This window comes from Suillus subalutaceus (genome assembly GCF_016647625.1).
Source record: "Suillus subalutaceus strain FC151 chromosome Unknown DFJ58scaffold_68, whole genome shotgun sequence".
NCBI classification, from domain to species: domain Eukaryota; kingdom Fungi; phylum Basidiomycota; class Agaricomycetes; order Boletales; family Suillaceae; genus Suillus; species Suillus subalutaceus.
In genome coordinates this window covers 209,699-235,164 of record NW_024540317.1, presented here as the reverse complement: position 1 = coordinate 235,164, position 25,466 = coordinate 209,699, and the positions used below count along the sequence as shown (strand labels likewise).

Sequence of the window (25,466 nt, the reverse complement as noted above, 5' to 3'; positions counted from 1 at the left end):
CACATTGCCTCTATTCAAGACACGCTACCAAGTGATCATGAATCTGCTGTCACTCCGAGCCCCCCGACCTTGCCATCAATTCAACATCGCCCTGCAAAAGAATGTGTGCATCATGTGACTTGAAAAGACTCCAAAGTAAGACATAGTGTGTACATCATTCTATTAAAATATCAATGGAATTTCATGTGTCAGTAAGCATTGATGTAATTGCCTCTGGTATAGGCCCAAAATGACATTATGATTCTTTTACTGTGTCCTATTCCTCTTGTCACTCACAAGTCAAGCCTATTAACTTGTACCACTCTTGCCCCCCTTTCTCATGTCACTCACAAGTAAAGCTTCCCCATTTCACTGCAACAAATATTAATTTTGCTTTGCTGGAGTATTCCCGCATTCTCTTCTAACTCACAAGTAAAGCTTCTCCATTTCACAGCATAAATATTAATTTTGCTTGGCTGGAGTATCCCCACATTCTCTTCTAACTCATAAGTAAAGCTTCTCCATTTCACTGCACAAAAATTAATTTTGCTTTGCTGGAGTGCCCCCCCTTTTGCTTCTAACTACAAGTAAAGCTTCCCTATTTCACTGGACAAATATTGATTTTGCTTGGCTGAAATCTCCATTCTTTGTAATCTTTTCTGCTCCTGTCCTCCATCACTCAGAAATGTTTGGGTTATCATCAAGCTGAACCTTGGTTCACTCAGTCATGGAAGAGTCGAGTTAATATGGAAAGTATGGGTGGAAAGGCCTAGATACTGATAGAAAGCTAAGTGGGAAAGCCCAGATACTCATGGAATGCCAAGCGGGAGAGCCCAGATGATAAGGAGATCATTGGTGGGAAAGCCCAGATACTCATGGAATGCCATGTGGGAGAGCCCAGATGGTGATTATATGGTAGGTGGGAAAGCCCAGATACTCATTGAATGCCAGGCGGGACACAGCCCAGATACTCATGGAAGGCCAGGTGGGAGAGCCCACCAGTTGGTAAGCAGATCATAGATGGGAAAGCCCAGATACCCATGGAAGGCCAGGCGGGAGAGCCCAGATGGTAAGAAGATCATGGATGGGAAAGCCCAGATACTCATGGAATGCCAAGCGGGAGAGCCCAGATGGTAAGGAGATCATGGGTGAGAAAGCCCAGATACTCATGGAAGACCGGTGGGAGAGCCCAGATACCCATGGAAGGCCAGGCAGGAGAGCCCGGATGATGACCACATTGTAAGTGGGATAGCCCAGATACTGATGGAAGGCTAGGTAGGAGAGTCTGGATGGTGATGACATTGAAACAATGTTGCTACTGAATGGATGTAAAATATGTCTCTGAATTTAATCTTTTGGTATTTTTAATGGACAATATTTTTCTGTAGTCTTTTGGCACTCTATTTCATTTCATGTAGCTGTGATAAAATGTTGAAAAATATGGTATTACCAAATCAGTGTTCAGGGTCATAGTCACAGTAGGCCATCAAATTGATTGCATCAGTACTGTAGCTGATGTAGAGAGGGTCAGTAGGACAGCCAAATATTTGTGCCAACACTATTATTTTGAGGAAATTCTCCTCCCTTAGTTTGCCTTATGGGGAGCTTAAAAAATGTCCCATAATTCCTATGTAGACTTTTGTATAGTCTCATCATGTCAATCCTTCCAATGTGATTGTGTTAAGAAATATAGGTATCTTCCTCGTTGCTATTGTGGCATCCAATTGTTCAATTGGTTAGACATGCACACCATATATACCTACTACTTCTTGCTCCAATCAATGTAAAAATTGCAGATTTCAATGTCCCAAATGTTTCAAAATGGACCCCTGTCCTCCTATTTATGATGGGAAAGCCCACACAATAGATGCACAGGGATGTCCCAGAGAAATGCTAAAGTGATCCCAGATGGGATTGGGAAAGATCACAAATAGGTACTGGGGATAGCCCAGATACTTTGGTCCAGTGTGGTCTGGGACATCCTGGCATATAGGGTAAATTATTGGGAATACCATCCTAAAGCACACCCACTAGGTCCTTTTCTAGCCACAAACATTTAGACCTAAGAGGTCTTTTCAAGTGGTTGACTGAAGTGGTGCTGACCGGGAAGCGAGGGCTGTTTGCCTGCAACACTCAATCTGATGATGACAATTATACTGATGGAAGTTCTGCAGATGATGAACATGAATCATCTGCTGAAGCAGAGGTCGTTGAATGCCTGCAAGGACGACAGTGACATAGATGCAAAAGTGGGTTTTGGCCCCTCCAGATACAACGTGTGCTAACATATACTCCTAGAATAATGTGTACCCACTTATCACACAATCGGTTGGTTGTTGGAGATTGTTCTAATGTGTTTCCGCTTCCTCTGAACATGCGCCTCATTTAGGATGAGGGCAACTTGCCACCACATCACTGGGCCTTTGAACATGACAAGATCAAACCAAATCCGTAATCCATACATTGCAGGTTGATGAGAACAAAGATGAGGACAAAGCCAGGTTGCAGGTTTGCCCTGCAAAGATGGACACCTTTGGTTCCCAGGAAGAAGGTCCTACGGCTAGGAAAGAGAGGTCCCTCACAAAAGGAGATGCCTCATGGTAGCCCACTTCCGAATCTTCCCCGATCTAAAAGTCTGATATTATACATCTAGCCGCCTGGAGAACGTTTTGATGAAAGAGAGTTTAATGTCCTGCCTCTTGCCCCATGTAGACGTTTGCCTCTCATTTCTTCTGACTCACAATTTCTGTGCCCAATTCCACAGCTTAGTACCCAGGTATCTTCTGGTTCTGGTCATTTCCGGCCCTTTATATTGACATTGCCATCTGATGATCCATCTGGCGCATCCATTCTCAATATAGAGACCAGTGTCTTGACCTTTGACAACAGTATTTGCAGCAACCAAGGACAATATAATGACTGTTTACGAGTGTCTCAATCATATGGACACAAAATTTGATCATGCTATCGAGAACACTTCAAATGCTGCATGAAGAGGAGGCACATCCAGAGATAATGAAGATCTGTTTGATGAGTATCCCCCCAGGCTGTTCAAGAAAACAGGCCCACGGAAGCATAAGCAAGGTGTCAACCATAGACTTAATGTAAGTTTTCTCAGAAAACAAAATGATGAAAATGCTCACCCCTCGCAGGCTCAGATTCAAAAGCATGTGCGCAAATTGATGCATCACCCTTCAGCCGACTTGCCATGGACAGGCATCACCGAGGCCCACAATCCTGCAGTGAATGCTTTCCAATCAGGTGGCCCTGCTTGCTGCACACCAGAACACTTCAAGACTGACATATGAGGAAATCCTTGATCTCCCTGGAACAAGTCCGCTGCTAAGGTCTTTGCACGAGACTTCATACACCATGATTATATTTGCAAGGACTACGAGCTTGTCCAGGACAAATTTTTGACTCACATAAAGGGTCTGAAGTCGCGTTTAGCACTGGAAACTAAGCAGGAGTCAGCAAGAGAAAGCAAAAGGAAAGCAGTGAGCAAGAGGGAACAAAAGCGGGGGGTAAGCGCCAAACCCAACTTGGGACCAGTCTACTAAGCTCACAACTAATTATCATCCAGCTTTTTGAAATTCACCTCAACACTGTGGCACAGGTTGGAGAGTTGCACCCTCATTTGGATATACTCTCCTATCTCGGAGTTGATGGAATGAGCAGCGATGAATTGGCACATGAAGATGGCAGGCCACAATTCCGTGTCCTACGGAAACCATGGAGGAATGTTGCCTTGACACGGTGGCTCCACATTATAGATGCAATGTATTGCCACAACAAATACAGTCCTGCAAGCAGATCTGTTCGGGGTAATCCTTTCTGTGTGCAGTTTGAATCGACCAGAGTCGGTGGAGGCCGCGCTGTCCCCCGCTTACCTAAGAACACATATGACCCGAGGTGGTTAGAAGGATTGGATTCAAAGGACAAGGAGATACTGGGTGCTGTTGAAGACGAGTATGACTTCTCTCACACACCATGAATTGAGACGTAAGTTTGGCATTTTATTTATATCTTCACTCCAGTTTGACCAATGACTGGTCAGACTCTCCCAGACACCTGCAAGAGCCCATGGGGATAGGCAGTATGTGTAACTCTCAAATATACTTAAACCAGTACTTGTTCTTCCATAACACATTGGCTTGCAGTCAGATGTATTTAGTTTACTCCAACCTGAGTAATGGTTGAATATCATCCTCTATGATTTACCCAAAGACATATGTAAGACTTTTATCTAAGGCTTCTTGTCCGAGGCAGTCTCAGCTTCCAAAATCAATGAACAGTACCAGACATCAGGTTGTGGCAATGCCCACAACATTTTCCTGTTAGACTTGGCCCCTGATCCTTACCATCAGAGAGATTGATTAGAATAAGGGTCACATACATATATAACTGGTGAACATATCTACTACTATCAATTTTCTTGGCAATCGACTAGTTGACATGGACTACGTATGTGGTGGTCCTTGAGTCGGTATAGGAACTATGACCACTGGAATGAAGTGCAATTATACAAATCTCGCACATAGTGAAAAGAACAATAGTGCATCTCTTCTTCATTCTAATGATAAATATCAATGTTTGAACAATTGGAGAGTCTGAAAATCGACTTGAGTCCTGGTGGGCTTTAAATCCTCATATGTTCACCCCAACTGATGGAGTGGGGGACCCCTAGGCGAGGGGTAGAGTAGCAGCCAGGTAGCACCATAGCTTAGTCAGCCACTCAGTGTCCTTCGGGCTTTGTCGTAGAGTAGTGCTCTTCACCACTTCTTGCCTTGCTCACGACACGCAGGCACACAGTCGTGGATACACCACTCCACCAACACAGACAAGCCATATTCATATGTAAGTTCTTTCAAACTATTGATCAAATTCATTTCCAAGTCTTCATATGACGTGTTGCCTCAACATGGCAAACCAGATTAAGAGTATGTGTTACAAGGCATACATGGATTGGTCTCGCTACTGTTTCATACCTTTACTAATGTCTCATAACCATCGACTTCATAACTATGATGCAGGCAATTGCAGCCAAAGTCACGACAATCTCCCTCATAATCACCCTTCAAGCACTCACAGTCAAAGGACTCGTAGAGATAATACAATTGTACTGATCACAACTTGAAGCGATGTTGCCAATTCTGAGTGTTATTGTAGGCATACCCAATGCCCCCACCACCCGCCCGTTCATCTGCCCCCCAACAAACAACCAGTCGTGCGACCATGCTTTTGTGAGTCATCAGTATTGTTCCAGTGTGCAATCTGAACCTACTATAGGCACAATTTGCAGTGGCATCAGCACCACCCGATGGCATATGGGTCATTTATTGGATGCCAATCATGGAGGTAAGCTTATAATTGCACCCAAATACCAACTACCACAATACATTAGGAAATTTTTTCCAACGCTCACAAAGCAGCTGTGGAACGTGTGACAAAACGCTTGATGTCCCCTGGTGTCTACATCCCGCCCATCACAATCAACCCACTAGTGGATGGATTGCTGAGAGACTACTTACGAGTTCATTTGGCTGAACATCACATTAGGGAACCGATGATCACAGAAGAGATGGCAAGGTTCATGGGCATGCCCGTTGGAGAGTTTCTGGACGATGATGATGACGACCACGAGTAGGCTGGGCCTGGGCATGAACTAGCTCACCATTTGATTTAGTATATATTCCAGCCTGACCAGGAATCTACGCAAGAATAGATATATATATATAAATGTTCCCCAGGCGTGTTGTGTCCATTGTCTGTTTTTGAAACTTGCCACTAGAGTTATCCCTTCCATCATATCTAGTCTCAAAATTGCCTTCTCGTAGATTGTAAGTACATTTTTTGGTATCTTATATTGTCCAATACTCAGCAAGGCATGGCCTTGTACTGCTTCAATCCTTGACAAAAACAACACTTGTACCGCCAAGTCACTGTACCTACTTGGAACTTCCTGTTAGGAGTAGTGTTTGCCTGCAATGGTGAGACTGCCATCTGTGGTTCTGGATCCGGAGAGGTTATAATCTTGGAAATGTTTACTGCTGAGCCCCTTCAATCCTTGACTCATGGAGGTACGCAGTAGAGCCATTCAAATAACAAGATTCCCCCACACTGATGTTAATTTAGATTATCTGGTCCAAATCGTAGCTGTGAGTCATGATAGATCTTACTAGTCGTTTCACTATTCATCATTCCACAGACATGCCATTGAGATAAATATGCATTGATTGCCACCGGTTCCATTGGTTGTGGGGGAGAGACTGTAATAAAGCTCTGGCGGGCTAATCGAGGTATGCATACTGAAGTAATATGCCATTTTTATGTGATTTATGTTGGATGACAGATCTCTCATTGGAACACTCTTTGATTGTGTCCTATAACAGAGCAGTGCATTTGGCTGACAAGGAAGACGAGGTGAAACTGATGACATCTTTCTCGGCAGATGCGCTTTGCGCGACACCATGCAGATGAAGTCATGTATTCAGCCATTTTGGTATGTCTAGCATTTATTTGTGCCTTTGTTGTCTTTCCCTTGCCATATTATGGCTATGTGTTCCCGAAAGGTGATGTGAGCATGTAAAATTAATTCTCGTCAAATTGCTGCTAATCCCTCACAGAGATTTCTTTTATGTGGCTCATCTACTCTCAGCAATATCCAGTATTACCTGGTAGTCTTTACAAGATCAGCGTTCAGAGTAGCACTAGTTGGCACAGCTCACATTCTATCCAGTCTTCTCGAAATGATGGCTTCCATGCATGCTTTGTCACACACATTGCCATGGAAGAGCTATAGAGGTGTATCAATACTTGTTGTCCTCATTTATCAATGAATCTCATTTGCAACTGTGTTCCAAACATCATACAATTCATTTAAGTTGACATGTTCTATATAATGTCATAGTAGTTCAATGCTTTGACAGTTTTAAATATTCAAGCACCACTGTAAATGATCGTCTGTCAATACATTTTAATTGCTTGAGTACTCAGCATAAATGATGACACTACACACCTTTTTGATCAAGAAGAATAAATAAATAAATTGTACATACATAGGAACAAATAACCTTTCCTATCACCTTTGTGATCCGTTTGAGGGAAACATAAATATTTTCCAGCTTGTGAGAACATGAGGGCACCCATGAAGGCTATAGGTGGGGCTCACAATGTCACCTGTCTCCCACCAAAGCTTATGGACACACCAGAAAGTACTTTCTGAGAATCCAACACATGTAAGAATATTGTGGAGAGAGAGATGTTGACACTTGTAGAGATTAACAGCAGCAAGTTTGATGTCACAGCTTATTTTTGATACATCAATGATGATTGTTGCAGTGTGAGACAAATACTAAGCTAGATTATTTATTTGTTCTTCTTTCTCAAAAATGTGCGTAGTGTCATTTCCTGTAAACCTAAGAAAACAAACATGTAGGATACTTCAAATTATGTATCATTGGCGGGTGTATTGTGATGCATTGTGATCTTTGCGATCATTGAGGGGGTGAACCTGTGGCCTGCTTTCGTTGAGAAATTTGTGTTCAAGTACATGTATGGATGGATATCAAAAATAACTCCTGATATGATATTATAAAGACTTGCTACCCTTTAATGGTTGTAAGGCTGTCTTCAACTACAAAAGGGGATCGAATCCTGATGGCGTAGTTAGTAGATGTAGAACAAAGTTAGCATGAGGTCAGAAATACAAGGTGTTTTTGGATAGAGTCTTTGTATGGGAAGTTCTGTTTGATGTGAGCAGGGAATCAGTGTCTAGGATTCTGCTAAGGTATGAGTGTACATGGGTGGTTAGGGGCCTAAAGGACTTAGGGTCCTTACCTGATGCTCTAGTTTGTGGTGATGGATAAAACATATAAAAGTTTTGCTCTGCAACAGTGCAAAGAAATAATCTGCAGTCCTCATATCCTCTCATGTGAGGGACAGCCAATCCTAATGAGCTTCCTGTGCAAGAGAATGCAGTAATTTTTGTGGTCCTCCCCATGGGAGGAACTTCCAATTGTGATCTATAATAGAAATGGTTGGAAGGATCTCATTGATGCTTTATTGATTTTCCTTTCATGATATTGAGACAATTGTATCATATTATAATATTAGTGTTAGATGTAGATGGCAACATGGAATCTCAAATGTTGAAGACAAATACGGACTTCCACAAAATCTGAGCGAGAGTCGTGGTGAGATAGTGACCTTGCTTTCCCATCTGACATTTGCAGTTTGACAACATTGTCCAAAATGAGAAAACTTCTGCATGTCTTGCTCACAAGTCACTACACTACTACTGATTGTTTTTGTGTCTTTTCAGAATCTCATCAAGAGAGGCACTGGTACAGTGACTCTGAATCTTCCACCCTGCTTGCCTACTTTCTACAATGATTAGTGGTACCGTCCACAGGTCTCTGCTCTACACACTTGCCCTCCCATTTATTCCTAAGGATAACACCCATTTTCACAATTGACAGCTCCTCAATCATCAACCTCATGATCTGATTGCCCTCTCACCACCTGTTAGCACTACTTTTAATTGACTGTCAAAATTCTATGACATTACTGTCAACATTACTGTCAATGTCAACTGTTAAAGTGTTAAGTGTTAATGTTAACAATTATATCAGGGAGTACAGTGTGAAATCAATTTGTTTGTTCAGGGTGCTTGCAAGGTCAGCACAATTTAATGCCAAACAAAACGACTACACATTGTAGTACAAACAGACAAGATCAAGACAGATTGAGCAAAATGTGAGTATTCTTCAAATAAAACCACTAAGTTCTCCTCAGTTGCACTCAGGTGACATTGAGATTGTTTTCTGTATGAGTGCAAGAAAAAAAGGGTCAAACAAGGAGATGACAAATAAAATTTTATTGACTGCCTCAGAGTCATGTCATACAGGAAAAAGAAAGACTAGAAAACCAGAAAAAAATACAAAAGATGATTACATGGGAGTACAATCTGTCCTCCAACTTGACTGTGAGGACAAAGAGAAATCAGTTAAAAAGTCTACTCCTGCATAAGGCTGAAGTTGTGATGATGACAAGCAAAATGTATGATAAAAAAACATTTTGGTATAAGGTAGATGGCAAACTAGGTACTTTTTGAATTATCTTAGGATAATGTTGGGTAATTGAGACAGAAAAAATGTGCCACTCCTCACAATGTCTTCAGAATGTTTTCCAAGGAGACATTGTCTTTTTCTCCCAGTGACATACACGGGAACCTCAGTTTCTGGTGATTCATATACTGGACTATGTATCATTAGGGTTGAGAGATAAGTGACCAAGGTGAGCCCTGGCTGGAGCTGGGAGAGGTCAGCAGAGTATAGCACCAATAAAATAGAACTCCCTACCTTGGCCAGATCAGCAGGTGGACACTGCTCATCATCAGACATGCTGAATCCATTGTTAAAATATTCAAATACTCATATAAAGAGGGTAAAGTGTGGGCTGAGTGCTGAGTAGCAAGTACCCAATGAATTCTACATTGGTAGTGGGGGCATCCTTAAGACACTGAGCAAGGCTTTCTAGTGTGACAATATAGTTTTCCCTGGACTGATATTACCTCGTTTTACTTACCATCACTTACCTCCACCTTCCTTAGTTTATGTTCATGTTTTTACTACTTACATAATCAGGTCTCCCTTTCACCACTGTCAGTACCAGTCTAAATCACAGTCTTTTGCTTGATGATATTTCTACTCTCTGAGCTCTGAGTCTAGTACAAAAATCCTTTAGGGTCAAATAGCAGCTAGGCATAGCAATTTTGACCCAACATTTGAAGAGTGCTTTACAGTTCTCTTCTTGTTGTGTTTACCATACTGGGCAATCAAACAACCTACAAAGAAAGAGACCAGTGCAGAGGGCTCAAGTTGGAAAAATATGCATTACCCTCAATCCTGTCAGAATTTACTGAGTTGGACATTGTGGCTGAGGGAAGCAAAGGCACTATGAAGCTTATTTAAAGCATTTTGTGTGTTAGATATGAACTGCATTGATTTTGGGGTTATTCTATTCCTGCCTGGGCCACCATAAGTAGTACACTGTAGCCAGTTTGCTTTTGTAGTGCCATTGACTCAGAAGAATTCCTGTGGTCTAGGGTGTCACAGCAGTGTTGGTGTATTACAGGTACATACCTGCTTTAAATTTTAGAGCCATCACAATGCCAATGACTGACAGTCTTCAAAAAAAAAGAGCAATGTGAGGGTGGAAACATTAAGCATGAAATTTGCATACCTGAAGATGAAATGAGCACATCTGGATCCATGGTGTCACTGCTGCAGGGCTGCCTATACATTGTGTACCTTGATTGTGATAATTTCTAATTAATCCTATGGCGTGACACAATTGCAGTAGTGTAGAAAAAACCACACACATCATGCTGATCAACAAATGATGTGTGTCATGCATCCTAGTCAACATTTCAGATCTAATTTATTTCCAGATATTTTGTGTACTAACTTACTGTTTTTTGGTAAGTGTCATCTGCTCCAAGTGGACAAAAAATTCAACATTATTGCAGGCTGCTATTTAAAATACAATAGATAGAAAATCCAGTATTATCCTTGAAGGAACATGTCCAATTTTTGCATCATGTCCCATGGCCAGAAAATCTTCAACACGTGAATTGATTTTTTCAATGTTTTGACAGGCAACATGAGAGGAAATTTCTATCTTCTCAATCAATATTTTTTGGATGTTTGTTGGAGAAAAATAGGAAAATGCCTGCAGTGATTTGGGCATGCTGTTGGTAATGGTCCAAGGATGGTGCATGGCGTTGGGGTGGGTCGTTGGCCTTGGTGACACGTTCCTTGCCCTGCAGTTCTCCCTTGTTCTCTTCTTTCTCTCCTCCTGACCTCTCCTCCTCTTCCTCTCGTTCCTCTCTTCTACCTCTTTCCTCCCACTCTCTAGTGCCATCTGCGTCCGTTCAAGTCGCATCAGCAATCGCTGACGCGTACTGGGTGTTCGCGTATGATGCTGTGTGCTGGTGGAGTGGAGCTGGGGCTGCAGATGGTGGTCTGGCCATTGGTGATGCTGGTGTCCGTAGCATTTGGTGCATGGGCGACGAGAATGGCATGGTGGGGGTGGGAATGGGCTTGGGTAACGTAGTGGTCACGATGGGAGCTGGGGATAGTGAAGTGCGCGTGGTAGTTAGTCGTTGAGGGCCAGGTCTTGCTCTGGGGTGCAATCAAGGTCAGCACTCACTGGCTCTACTCTTTCCTCATGTCAAAAACAGTCTGCTCCCTTCCTCTTCCCCATCCCTTCCTCTCCTTCCTGCTCTCCTCTGCTTCTTTTCTTGTCCCGGCATTTTTGATCGATGTTCGTATGCGTTTGGTTCACGTCAGCATTCACTGACGTGTCACTGGGCCGTATACTAGATGTTGCGGGTCGTTGGGGACGAGCTGGTGTTGGGTTGAATGGGGCAATAGAGACGGTGTGTGCTGGTGGGTACTAAAACGAGGTGGTGGGCACTAGTACCGGTGTGTGCGAAGTGGTGGGTGCCGACATTGGCACGTTTGACATGGCACTCACAGTGTGAGCCAGGGAAGTGAAGGTGTGTGTTGCAACTGGTTCTCGGTGGGCCAGTACTCACTGGGCTTGGTCTATCCTCGTCTCGAGCACCATCTTTTCTTCCTTCCAACTTCTTCATCTCCTCCTCTTCCTCATCCATCTCATCCCATCCTTTCTCTCTTTCTTTCTCCTGGCTGGGGGTGCCTTCCGCACGTGTTCAATCGACGCCAGCAATCACTGGCGTATGGTTGGCTCGTGCGCTAAGTGCTGTTGCTGGGGGCGCGGTATGTATACAGGGCTGCCGAAAAACACGTGCTGGTGGGGTCGTCGAATATGAAGATGTCAATGGTGGTGGAAGTTTGAATTGGGCGTTCTCACAGAAGGCGTGTGGTGCGAAGGAACTGATGGTAGAGGATGAAGCTTGTCTGGATGGGGGATGTATGGGTCATATGGTATAGCATTGAGTGGTGGGGTTGAATTGGTGGATAAGTGTGTCATAGGGGATCTGGAATGTGAACCAGAGGACTGGATAGAATCAGCAGGATCAATGGTAGACATTGGTGTTGTGGATCGCAGTGGAGACTGGTTGTTGATCTTGAAAGTGACAGACTTCTCAATGGTCTTCTTTGTATATGTGACAGAGTCGAAACTGATGTCTGATTTCATTGATAAGGATACAACAAACAAACATTGAAGCTTACCTGATATTTTCATAGCCCACATAAATTCCTCTAGACCCCCACTTGTTCTTGTACTCATCTTTGACATTTGAGATGGTGTCAAATTACTGGAGTTCATTTTCATGCTGACAGAAAGCAAGCTCAGAGGCAGGTAAGATATTTAACGTCATGTGCATACATAAGCTCACCTGTCAGTAAACATGATGATTGTTTTCTAGTCAATACCATGGCCATGTCGAAAGCTCACAATCAAATGGGACTGTGTAGTCAAAAGATTTATCAGTTAAGCTTGAAGCGTGATCAGAGTGGTCACTGTGTGGCCACCAATGCAGCGTATGGGCCTAGGGCTCTGTTACAGTGAGCCACAAGCATGCAGGTCTGGAGAAAAGAATGTCTGCAAGGTGCACCACAAGTTAATATCTTTATAGAATTAGTATTGACTCACCTATTATTAGCGATGACCATAGAACAATGCGAGGCCTTATAAGCCTTGAAGACCTGCAAAGCATATTGATAGATGCTCGAGATGACTAAATATGTTCTGCCAATGATATAAAACAGCTATTTTGCCCCAAAACATTGAGTCTCTGGAATTGGCTAGATCAGACCACATTGGAGTTTGAATTTCTTTTCCACCCATCAGTGGCTCATACCTTCAAATCTGAAACAACTGTCATTGTCATTGCCAGCATCCAACTCCTGCTTTGTTTATGCCTGACTTACCTTCACCTCCATCCTCTTCTGATTCTGAGGATTTCGGCAATGAATTCTAACCCCTCACACTGAGTCTTGCAGATATTGCAGCAACTTTGTCAATAGCTGCATCGCACATTAGGGCATGTCTTGCTCAATATCGGACAGAGGCTGCCCACACTAATATTCCTTTGCCTCAGATCATCTACTTTAAAGCCGGGCTACAATGGGAGATCACTGTAAGCAATCTGACTGATGACTGTGGTGGTCAATGCTGAGATCTCCCCCAGACTTTTGTGACACCGATTCTACAGTACTCAGCTGCAAGGAACATCATTTCAGTTATTCCAAGCCCAGTCACTCATATTCTGCAGTTGTTTCTCCAGCTCATCTGGAACTCGGTTCCTTGCATTCCACTTATCTCAGTTTCATGATGTCACAGATCTGGGAGATCCCTCCCGGATTGTATCCAACTAGTGGATAGGACATACTACAATCCTGAATGAACCATGGCAATGGGATAGGGTAATCACTTGCTGTGTGTTTCACTACCAGCATTGGCTAGCAAGAATTGTACACAACTTCCTTGATAGATAACTAATTTGAATCAGGGCAGCATTGAGGACAATGGTCTGGTTCTTCCTGAGCAGGTGGATGAAACTTTGGTGCCATATATTTCCAGGGATGATTCTACCAAGCCTAGTGTGATTGGAGATGCAATTGTAGGTAAATTGTGTGCAATGACAGTGGAGGTTCTCAATAACCCTAATATTATCTGCAAGGTCTGACCTCCAGAAGATTACTGCCTCCTAGTTCAATGCAATATATCTTGTGACTCCAGTAAGAACTAGTAAGCTACCTGTTAGTATGGGCCAGATGCAAGTTGTGGAGGCATGTATTTCAACTTGCTGTCAAGTCAATCAACATTCAGTACACCATCTGTAGGAAACAGTACTTTGGTATTGATATCAATGAATTTGGTTATCTCTTTTGTAACCTAACATACAGTGAGTGTCTGTATTGTTATTAGGCACCCATGACACCTGTTCCTGCTAACTCACCCTAAAAACTAACCCATATTGCTGTGAATATGTCTGTTACTAGTTCTTTGCTCTGATCACAGGGAAGCTCACCATCCTTATATTGGTTACATCTTTAATTATTTTCTCACCCTAACCATTGACATATGTTCTACTAACACCCTAACTACAGGAGCTATTTGGATGTATTCTGTTCCATCCTGCTTACTAATTTGTTCAATGTCTTTATATCTAACTTCATTTCTGTTAATCCATTAGATTTACCAATAGACTTTCTAAATCCTTTATATATATCTTATATTGTATCAAAGGCTAGCCTTCTAAAAAGGAGCTAGAGTTCTAGTATCTACATGTTTCAATAGATGATTATAGTAGTCAACACATAAGTGTTCTATATACTTTATAATATTCCATAGAATACCAACTTCAACTTACTAACTCTCCATTAGCTCATGTTCCATTGGAGGGTTTAATGGATAAATCCTCGCAGGAAACCAATTCCAACTCTCTACCCTTCATTAGCATGTGTTCCATTGAATGATTATACTCACTAAACCTAATTAACCCTGGAGCATTATATAAGTCAAACCCCCTATAATACCGACTCTAACTAACCCTAGCTAACCCTACATTCAAGAATTATAATAGTCAACCTATAAGTTTTCAACATACTTCCATTGATATGTATTCTATTGGAAGTGTATATTCAGTGATTTCTCTGAGGATACCAACTCTAACTCTCTAACTCTCTATTGCTACACATTTCATTGGAAGTGTTATAGTGACAGACCTATAAGTGTTCTATATACCTCAATTAACATCTTGGCACATGTTCTACTGGAGTGTTATAATAGTCAACCTATAAGTATTCTATATACCTGCATTGGAGGGTTTTGTTGGTGACTAACCCTAGGATATGAAGTCTAACTTCCTAACCTCTATTGACACATGTTTCATTGGAGGATTTTAGTTAACCAACCTATTAGGATTCTATTGGAAGATTATTAGGGTGACTCCTCTCAGAAAACCAATTCTAACTCACTAACCCTGCATTGGTACATCTTCCATGGGAGGGTTATAGTAGTCAACCTATAAGTATTCTACTAACTTCCATTGACATATATTCCATTGGAGGGTTATATTTAGTGATTCCACTTAGGACACCAATTCTAACTCTAACTACATTGGCATATGTTAGTCTACATACTAACTATCTCCACTAATATGTGTTCCATTGGAGGGTTATATTAGGTGACTCCTCCCAAGGATACCAATTTTAACCTCTAGCTCTCTAGCTCCCTAACTCCAACTAACTAACCCTAAGTGCTCTATACACCTCCAATGACATATGTTCCATTGGAGGGTGATAGTCATCAAATCTACAAGTATTATATAACCCTCTAATGACAGATGTTCCATTGAAGAGTTATAGGATATACAAGCATTATATAACCCTCCAATGATACATGTTCCATTGGAGGGTTATAGTTGTCAATATACAAGTGTTATATAACCCTCCAATGACACATGTTCCATTGGAGGGTTATAGTCATCAAACCTACAAGTATTATATAACCCTCCAATGACACATGTTCCATTGGAGGGCTATAGTTGTCAATATACAAGTGTTCTACATGCCTCCAATGACACATGTTCCATTGGAGGGTTATAGTCATCAAATCTACAAGTATTATATAACCCTCCAATGACACATGTTCCATTGGAGGGTTATAGTCATCAAACCTACAAGTATGATATAACCCTCTAATGACACATGTTCCATTGGAGGGTTATAGTTGTCAATATACAAGTGTTCTACATGCCTCCAATGACACATGTTCCATTGGAGGGTCATAGTCATCAAATCTACAAGTATTATATAACCCTCCAATGACACATGTTCCATTGGAGGGTTATAGTCATCAAATCTACAAGTATTATATAACCCTCCAATGACACATGTTCCATTGGAGGGTTATAGTCATCAAATCTACAAGTATTATATAACCCTCCAATGACACATGTTCCATTGGAGGGCTATAGTTGTCAATATACAAGTGTTATAGTCATCAAATCTACAAGTATTATATAACCCTCCAATGACACATGTTCCATTGGAGGGCTATAGTTGTCAATATACAAGTGTTATATAACCCTCCAATGACACATGTTCCATTGGAGGGTTATAGTCATCAAATCTACAAGTGTTCTACATGCCTCCAATGATACATGTTCCATTGGAGGGTTATAGTCATCAAATCTACAAGTATTATATAACCCTCCAATGACACATGTTCCATTGGAGGGTTATAGTCATCAAATCTACAAGTCTTATATAACCCTCCAATGACACATGTTCCATTGGAGGGTTATAGTCATCAAATCTACAAGTATTATATAACCCTCCAATGACACATGTTCCATTGGAGGGTTATAGTCATCAAATCTACAAGTGTTCTACATGCCTCCAATGATACATGTTCCATTGGAGGGTTATAGTCATCAAATCTACAAGTATTATATAACCCTCCAATGACACATGTTCCATTGGAGGGTTATAGTCATCAAATCTACAAGTCTTATATAACCCTCCAATGACACATGTTCCATTGGAGGGTTATAGTCATCAAATCTACAAGTATTATATAACCCTCCAATGACACATGTTCCATTGGAGGGTTATAGGATATACAAGCATTATATAACCCTCCAATGATACATGTTCCATTGGAGGGTTAGTTAGTTCAAACCCTGTAAACTAACCCCTCCTAACCTCAACCTATATACAAAAGTCCTATATAATGGGAAGAATATAGAATGTGGCAGACATCCACCTCTTTCTTCTCTCTTTTGAGACTGATTGACCTTGAACATCTCCAGTGCTGTCTTCACTACCCCTGTCATGATGCCTCCCTCCAAGCTCGAGTTTTTCAGCCTTCATCTGTCTTGTCTGACTTTAACTAGGACTCTTTCATAAGATTATGAAGCCCTCTGAACGCACTGGTAATTCTCAGTTTGTCCAAAAAATCATGTTCCAAAGTCGACCACCCTTGTCATGCTGCCTTTCCCTCCAAGAGCGATTTTTCTAGACTTCATATGACTCACAAGGCTTGATCTTGAACTTGTTTCTGAGGTTATTGAGCCATCTAAATTGAACGGGCAGGCCCATTTCTTGTGTAAAAATCATGTTCAAAAGTTGAACACCCCTGTCATGCTGCCTCACCCTCTAAGATCGATTTTTTTTCAGCCTTCACATGACCTGCCTGACTCAAGATAGGACTTGTTCTAGAAGTTATAAAGCCTCCTGAATCTGACAGCAGGATTTGTTTGGTGCGCAAAAATCATGTTCCAAAGTGATGAGCTATCAAGTACTCTTGTGCTGAGGCCTTCACCCAAAGTCGATTTTTTCAGCCTTTGTATGACTTGCATGGCTGGATCTCAGGCTTATTTCTGAAGACACAGACCAGTAGGAACAACAATTTGATATGTCAAAGTCATGTTGTTGTAAAGTTGCTCACCTATGGTCAAGTTGACCGCTTTTGCTTATGTAAGCAGTGTGATGCTGCCTCACCCAATGATTGATTTTTGAGCTTTCATATGACTTGCTTGGCTTCAAATAGAACTTGTTTCTGGGGTTATTGAGCCATCTGAATCAGATGGCAACACTGGTTTGGTCCGAAAAAATCATATTCCATAGTGATGCTACCCCCTCCCCCTAGCTACTGTGCCCAGAGGCATGATTCCATGTCAATACTGATGTATAAAAGAATGCTCCTAGTGTTTTTGGACCATGTTAATTGATTGGAGATGGTATCGGAGTCATCTGGGCCCATGTGAATTGTGATGTGTCAGTTGGCCTGATACCCCCCCACAAAGATCGATTTTTCTAGGCTTCCCATGACTTGTCAGTCCTTAAATAGTATTCTTCCTGGTGGTTTTTGATCCATCTGAACACGATGGTCAAGCCAGATTTGCCAGCAAAAATCATGTTCTTGAGATATGCAAGGTCTCCCTCCCCCTCCTATCTCATATATCTTGATATTGTGTGAAGACTGAGATGCAAAAGGATGTTCCTAGTGTTTTATGATCACAGAAAGTGATTGGAAATGATCCTGGAGTATTCCCGGCCTATCTGAATTGAAATATGTCAATTTGCCTCATACCCCCCTACAAAGATCGATTTTTACAGACTTCCCATGACTTGCTGGTGCTCCAAAAGCATTTTTCCTGGGGGTTCTCGATCCCCCTGAACACGATGGTCAAGCCAGATTTGCCAGAAAAAATCAGGTTCTTGAGATATGCTAGGTCCCCCTCCCCCCTCCTATCTCATATATCTTGATATTATGTAAATACCGATATATCAAAGGATGTTCCTAGTGTTTTATGATCACAGAAATCGATTGGAGATGATCCCAGAGTATTTCTAGCCTGTTTGAAATAAAATAGGTCAGTTTGCCTCATACCCCCCACAAAGATCGATTTTTACAGACTTCACATGACTTGCCAGTGCTCCAAAAGCATTTTTCCTGGGGGCTCTTGATCCCTCTGAACACGATGGTCGAGCCAGAATTCCCAGAAAAAATCGCATTCTTGAGATATACAAGGTCCTCCTCCTCCCTCCTACCTCCTATATTTTGCTTGTACTTGATTTTAACTTAAACCCGATACCGTAAAGGGCTGTCCTGGGGTTTTTCAAGCTTGGAAATCGATTGGTGATGGTCCCAGAGTATCTGGAGATCATTACTGGTGACATATGGTGGTAGGGCCAAAAAGTCAGTATTTTGACCATATCTCCACATCCCAACCGCCGTTTTCTGTAATTCTTGGCTCATATCATTCCTGGAAGTACCCTCTAAGATATGTACCAGCCCACAAAAAGAATTATTTTCACAAGTTTGAAATCTATTTCTGAAATGACCATATAAGTGCTCCAAAAGCATTTTTCCTGGGGGCTCTTGATCCCTCTGAACACGATGGTCGAGCCAGAATTCCCAGAAAAAATCGCATTCTTGAGATATACAAGGTCCTCCTCCTCCCTCCTACCTCCTATATTTTGCTGTACTTGATTTTAACTTAAACCCGATACCGTAAAGGGCTGTCCTGGGGTTTTTCAAGCTTGGAAATCGATTGGTGATGGTCCCAGAGTATCTGGAGATCATTACTGGTGACATATGGTGGTAGGGCCAAAAAGTCAGTATTTTGACCATATCTCCACATCCCAACCGCCGTTTTCTGTAATTCTTGGCTCATATCATTCCTGGAAGTACCCTCTAAGATATGTACCAGCCCACAAAAAGAATTATTTTCACAAGTTTGAAATCTATTTCTGAAATGACCATATAAATGCTTCGTCTTAAATTTGGATGATTGTTTGATCAATGTAGGTTCTTGAAAGCTTGATGTTGTAGCCGCGGGAAAGAATTACAATGTCACGATAGTAACGGACAGTCACAGTGACTGGCCAGTCCAATGCTCAATAGATTCGTGATCAATAAACTTCAACAACAATTGATTAGGATGTTACTTACGAAGTCAGGCCCAAGGCTTGAAGCTCCCAACTTATAGGGTCTGTCCATCAGAACCCTAAAATTGGTCCTCGAAAATGCAAAGTCGGACCAGATTGTGTATACAACAAATGGACTGAGCGTGAGGATATTTCCCTCAGGAATTATTGTTAAGTGCGTCCACCATGACATTGTTGATTGACCATCTTCGAGGGGGGTATCAAATGGGCACCAAAGTAGCATCGTATCCCGAGCGGGGCCAACGTCTCGAGAATCTTTCCTGGCGGCTTTGGCACTTGCAGTAATATAATATAGTAGACTATATTAAAGTCGGAGGGGGGCCAGACTGGAATATGAACCTTGAACACGATTGTCCATTGGTACGTTAGAGGAGGGAGATGTTACAACTGTAGGTACTTGCATATACTACATGAAACCAGCCTCTAATAACCTCAACCGCCTCATCTCCATGTTCCTCAAACGATTTTCCTCCTCCTCCTTCTCATTTCTGGCGGGAGGTTCTATAATCACCACCTCATCATCCTCATCCGTGGCCCTCTCCTTATCTGTGCGCACCCTCTTGGCGGCGCGAAGTTCTACAACCTCTACTCCGTGATCTCTGGCCCTCTTTGCTGGGATCATCAGCGGTGCCTTCTTGACGGTGCGAAGTTCTACAATCTCATCTTCATCGTCATCGTCATTTCTGGTGCTCTTCTTTGCTGGCTTCTTTGCTGGGTTCGGTGACTCCAACCTCTTGCAGCGGGCTTCCCACTCCGCCAACTTGGCCTGATCTATCTTGTGCGCCCTCTGGATGGCCTCGTCTCTCTCCCTCTTCCGGGCTTCCTCTGGACTCTCGGATGACCGTATGGGAATCTCTGGCCGCGTGTTGACTGGACTGTCATAACGAACTGTGTATCTCTTCCTCAGAGCTTTGTTGGGTTTTCTGTTGATACGCGGCGCCGCCGTCATCCTTCCGACTTTTCTGACTCTTGGTGGTGCGCCCTCGGTTGTGTTTGGTTTGGGTTTGATTTGGGGTCGCGCCATTGTAAGTTGTAGGAGACAAGGATTGCAAATCAAAAAATGGTGTGATGGTTGTAGGAGAAAGATAAAGACACAAGTATCTGCCTGTATTTGTAGTGAACTGGACACTGTGGTCGAACGGTCTTACGGGTGCTGGAAAAAAAATACCTGTGGTGAATATAAGTATCAATTAATCAATGACTAATGGCACACACCGAAAGGAAGTGGTATCACGGTCACTTGAAAAATTGCAAGTATGAGAACCTAGTACGAGTTCGAATTACCACACCCAAGTATATTACCCCCACCACGCACAACAGATAGCTTATGACGAGACTATGTCCAACATAGGGTCTATGACCCCAAAGGACCCCACTCTGAAGCTAAATGACTAAATGGGCAGCGTTGGTGCTGTTTCTAGGCTTTAGTTGCCGTCAACATCGAAAGAGGGCATAGACACACAGCAACAAAAGGCACCAGAAACTAAGTTGGGCATTCAGTTATCATTTTAGGCTACAGTGCATAGCTATACTCGCATGAACAGATCTTGGAAGAACCGTATGTCCCGTATGACGGGTACATACGACCATAAACTTACGGTGTCATATGGTACTCACATGCCCGTACACCGTAACCGTCAATGAGAGCTCTAAAGCCCCGACTGTATGGGTACGGTTCCCGTATTACGCCACCCTACATGCCCGTAATACGGCCCACGGTGGCCAGCCCTAACTCCTGTGGCCATACTGGCAACAACTTGTGTGTTGACGAAGTGGCACCCTTACATGGATTCCATTCTAGAAGAGTCTGATCTTCCCAGACCTTTCCACCACCCTTACGGAGCACGGTGGTGCGCTTTCCGCCCTTTGCAAGTTTCCCACCAGCGCCTCCACACTTGTCGATCATAGCCCCGGGAACATAGACACTCTGTTGCGCAAGTATGCCGACATCATATTTGTACGCATTCGCTGGAACAGGTGCGCTGTGGTTCGACGAAGATCCGGGAAAAGGATAGTGATCTGTAACTAATTTCATCTGAGAGAAGGGTGTATCCAGTTGTTGTCAAACAAAGAGATTCAGCAATGACAAGGAACAGTAGAAAGTTGTGCATCATTTGAACCAAATGGAATATTGATTCGACAAGATATGATCCATTCTTACTGTCAATAACAGATATGCGCCTATTCAGGCGAGGCGCGTGCGAACACGTGCGGGAAACGATGTCAGAGCAACAGCTCAAAGTCCTAACAAGGAACTGCGACACTGCGGACAGGTTGGGACGATAACGACGACAACAATTAATTAATCCAACGTGTTACTGCCAATGACAGATGTACGCCTATGAAGGCATGAAACACGTGAATACGATGTGAGAGCAACAGCTCAAAGGCTGGGCCAACAAGACGACGGCAACAGAACGATAAGACAAAAACCGATCCAACGTGCAACCGTCAACGACGGATATATGCCTATGAAGGCGCGAAACACGAAGAACACTATGCCAGGGCAATAGCTCAAAGCCCCAAGAAGGAGCTACGACGATGTGAACTGTTAAGTTGGGACGACAGCAACAGAGTGAGACAAGAATGAAATGAACAGCCAGATGAACAAACGCAATGTGAACCCTCACGTGACATTCCCACGACATTCTGGCGACACTTATGTCGAGGATTTTACGCCATTTTACGGTCACGTGATGCCGTCCACGTGACCTTTGGGTTCCGCCGGATTTCCCTTTTGGTCAACAACGCGCGGCTGCTCAGAAAATGTCACGCGGGGCGACAAGGCAAACAAATCGAATTGCAGACTCTCATCCTCAAACTAGTAGTAGTGCAAAGTTCGAACGTACGAAGACTGTTAATTACAGAGCGAAAACGGCAAAAACTACAAGCATCCATTGGATGGGAAGAAAAATACAGATCCAGTTCAAGTGCGGGATGCTCGTGACAGTGGATGGATGCCAGTTCAGACTTTTGGGAGGGGGAGGGTGCTAAGCCCGGATCGGGTGACAGCGAGTGGGATATGAGACTTGAACTCGGATACAAAGGATGAAGATCAGGCTCCGCTTGAGTGACTTAAACTGAAAGAAGTCGTGTTAGGTATAGAAAAATATGAACAGAACCATAAATGTACCGAGCATTAACCTCCATGACACAGTATTCCTTGGAATTGGGGTTAAGTGCATACTGAATGTTACACTCGCCGACAACACCGAGATCCCTGATGACCTTGATAGTAGCGCTGCGAAGCATGTGGTATTCGTCGTCCGGAAGAGTTTGAGATGGTGCAACAACAATCGAATCGCCAGTGTGTGTACTGAGAGGTACCGAGAGGATCGAAGTTCTCCATATTGCAGCAAACGATCGTATTCTAAGAGCATATGCACTCAACTTCAGAACGCACAACAAAGCAGAAATGAACCTACATGAGCGCCATCACGAGCAACTTCGTATTCGAGTCGCTTCCAGCCCTTCATACTCTGCTCAATCGAAAAAATCTGTAATCGACGACAGGCACTGTGATTGCGACACTGAGTGGGCAGCAAAGTAAATTTGAGCATTGAAACCTCACCTGAAGCCAATTCAGCAAGTCCTGTACAGGTGTAAGATGGGATGCATTGAAGGTCCGGCCCCGACAGTTTCATGAGCAGACAGTGCAGATTATGGAATCGATACAGGAAGCGGCTGAGGAACATGCCATCGCCGAGATTTTGAGCAAGAACGAGGAGAGCGGTGAGGAGGAGAGCATGAAGGAGGAGAGCGATTATGAGGAGTGTGAAGGAGGAGAGTGATTATGGGGAGAGCGTGAAGGAGGAGAGCGTGAAGGAGGAGAGTGTGAAGGAGGAGTAGAAGGATGAAGAGATGAAGTGGGCTGGTGTCAAGTTGAATGTCGACAGACTTTCGAATATAACCTTCTGCTTCGGAGGGACTGACATACCGCTCACGCAGCTCTGAGAAAAGAGTTGAACATTTGGACAGGGGTTGTTATCATGGCTTACTTCGTATTTGCATGTCATGAGCACTATCCAATTTGGCGAGCATCATTTCAATGGCCCCGACAGTTTCATGGTAGCGTTTTGCGCCATAAAGTGCCATACGCTTCAACTGATATCCAATATGAGATGAAGGGTTGAGTTTGGTATACTTGCCTCCGCAACTTGAAGACCGTTGGACGCGACAACCATGAGACAACTTGAGGCCGGGCGAGCCAGGTCGGTGAGTGGTTTCGGTGCTTGCGAGCGGTCCTGTAGGACAGGCACTAGTGTGGTGCGTCCTACAATGTGAAGGCGACGGAACGGGAGCTGCAGACCTGCACGAACTAACGGACGTGTCCTTCTAAGTACTAGAGACGCGTCGGGTTGCTGATGTGTCAGCGGGGTCACGTGCTTTAGTGTTTTACACGCCTGTGGTAAAATGAGGCAATAAAACCAACTTTATGATGTTATATTTATTATTTGGGCGTTTTGTCAATCGAGGGCTTAAGTTAGACTGGTGACCAGCCCCTCTATGAGACAAACCCTCGATAGAGGGACTGGTAAATCTGGGTTTGAATTTGGATAGTGCGCGCTTTGGAGTAATCACATGACCTGTAGCCAATAAGAAAACTGAAATTTTCGACATGAATATTTGAAATGTTGAAATTAATGTTTGATTCATATTGATGCGATGCAAACGCAGTCGCGTCATTAATGTATGTATCTACTCTACAACTCCAATGGACATGAACTCTATTATCCAAGCTGTGCGGGAAGCCTCGATGGAAGGACTCTAGATTCATTTGCTCGTTTGCTAATACAAGAACGGCTCCCTACCAACTATATCGAAACCCTCAGTGACAAGGATAAGATGGATGTGTTGCGCACTTGCCTGCTCGTGTACATCCTCACGGCTACAACCATTGTTCCACAAGTATTCCAGCTAGAAGCCATTCTTGCAACATTGAATGGCCGTGACAGCATAATTACAGCTGGTACAGGCTGCGGAAAGACCTTGTGTCTCATAATTCCTAATCTACTTCGTCCGGACACTATCAGTGTGACGATTTCACCTCTGAAACGTCTCCAGATCAGTGTCAATGAGCATCGAGAGGTCCCCGTCATCCCAGGACCATCCTTGAGACATTTTCCCCTTGAGAACAGGCACTTAGGACCAGTACTATCTCAGAAGAAGCCGAAGTTTGAATTCAAATCATAAATAGGGCTGTCCGAGTGCAACATGATGCTGCCCTGCAGCGGCCAGTGGAACAGAGCTGATCGCTGCCGGAGTCGATGAGCAATATTCACGTTCGGTATGTAATCGAGAACTTAGCAAAGATTTATCTAACTCCCGAAAAGGCTTTTCAGTCATGTGATTACTCCAAAGCGCACACTATCCAAATTCAAACCCAGATTTACCAGTCCCTCTATCGAGGGTTTGTCTCATAGAGGGGCTGGTCACCAGTCTAGGCTTAAGTGCGCGTTTTCGTCGATGATGATCGATGATCCTCCGCGTTTGTGAGGATGCTACCTTTTAAAATGTAACTACTGCTCACACCCACTCACGCGCAAAAAGGACTCCGCCTTGTGCTCGCACTTTGACGGCACTGGGGGCGACGACTCAGCCATGAGGGTTAGTATAACATGTTAGGTGTGTGTTTGTTGGACTAAGGATGCACAAGGCGTTGGTCAAGAGAGTAGTGGTGGATGACTTGCTACTGAATCGTGTCAAGTAGACTGTGGTCATGCTAATGTAGTCACGTCCTTCCAGTTGTCTGGCAATGCCCAATATTCCTGGTGAATCCACCTGCTTATCTTGAGTTATTTACAAGTGGGGCGCACAAGCCACTGCTTACCAAACAAGTTGCCTTAGGACACTCACAACCACATCAGCGATCTTAAGTTCCAAAAGTCATATCAGCATTTCTTACCACGGAGTCTAGCACTGGGCCGGAAAGCTCTTCCTGTGTTAAGAGAAGGTTCAACTGCACCCGCGCTGGTGCTCATGCGCCATAAGATTTGGCAGGCGCGCCGCCATAGGGTGACCAGTACTCCC

The 25,466-nt window shown here is 43.3% G+C and overlaps 6 protein-coding genes across 6 annotated transcripts; 2 read left to right on the top strand and 4 right to left on the bottom strand.

The window, feature by feature from the left end:
* Positions 1-3,305: 3,305 nt before the first annotated feature.
* DFJ58DRAFT_661850 (uncharacterized protein) lies at positions 3,306-3,973 on the top strand (the record flags this gene model as incomplete). The annotated part of the gene is made up of 2 exons (XM_041382256.1): positions 3,306-3,530; positions 3,563-3,973. Coding segments are annotated over 2 exons (636 nt in total), but the record flags the coding sequence as incomplete, so codon positions are not given.
* A 927-nt stretch (positions 3,974-4,900) lies between these two features.
* DFJ58DRAFT_842356 (uncharacterized protein) lies at positions 4,901-6,199 on the top strand (the record flags this gene model as incomplete). Its single annotated transcript, XM_041392823.1, has 9 exons — positions 4,901-4,919; positions 5,149-5,222; positions 5,269-5,337; positions 5,384-5,622; positions 5,730-5,745; positions 5,795-5,819; positions 5,919-6,059; positions 6,115-6,137; positions 6,188-6,199. 9 exons carry the CDS (start codon positions 4,901-4,903, stop codon positions 6,197-6,199), a joined length of 618 nt encoding a protein of 205 aa, XP_041242892.1.
* Positions 6,200-7,060: 861 nt separating this feature from the next.
* Positions 7,061-7,291, bottom strand: DFJ58DRAFT_661893 (uncharacterized protein; the record flags this gene model as incomplete). The annotated part of the gene is made up of 1 exon (XM_041382261.1): positions 7,061-7,291. A coding segment is annotated over one exon (231 nt), but the record flags the coding sequence as incomplete, so codon positions are not given.
* A 3,375-nt stretch (positions 7,292-10,666) lies between these two features.
* Positions 10,667-12,267, bottom strand: DFJ58DRAFT_729152 (uncharacterized protein; the record flags this gene model as incomplete). Its single annotated transcript, XM_041385705.1, has 7 exons — positions 10,667-10,895; positions 10,947-11,165; positions 11,345-11,439; positions 11,582-11,693; positions 11,738-11,814; positions 11,878-12,155; positions 12,201-12,267. 7 exons carry the CDS (start codon positions 12,265-12,267, stop codon positions 10,667-10,669), a joined length of 1,077 nt encoding a protein of 358 aa, XP_041242890.1.
* Positions 12,268-19,842: 7,575 nt separating this feature from the next.
* On the bottom strand, positions 19,843-20,460 carry DFJ58DRAFT_842354 (uncharacterized protein; the record flags this gene model as incomplete). Its single annotated transcript, XM_041392822.1, has 1 exon — positions 19,843-20,460. The coding sequence occupies one exon, from the start codon at positions 20,458-20,460 to the stop codon at positions 19,843-19,845; it is 618 nt and encodes a 205-aa protein (XP_041242889.1).
* Positions 20,461-21,129: 669 nt separating this feature from the next.
* On the bottom strand, positions 21,130-22,872 carry DFJ58DRAFT_887119 (carbamoyl-phosphate synthase L chain, ATP binding domain-containing protein; the record flags this gene model as incomplete). The annotated part of the gene is made up of 3 exons (XM_041394669.1): positions 21,130-21,418; positions 22,570-22,806; positions 22,862-22,872. 3 exons carry the CDS (start codon positions 22,870-22,872, stop codon positions 21,130-21,132), a joined length of 537 nt encoding a protein of 178 aa, XP_041242888.1.
* Between the last annotated feature and the right edge of the window lie 2,594 nt (positions 22,873-25,466).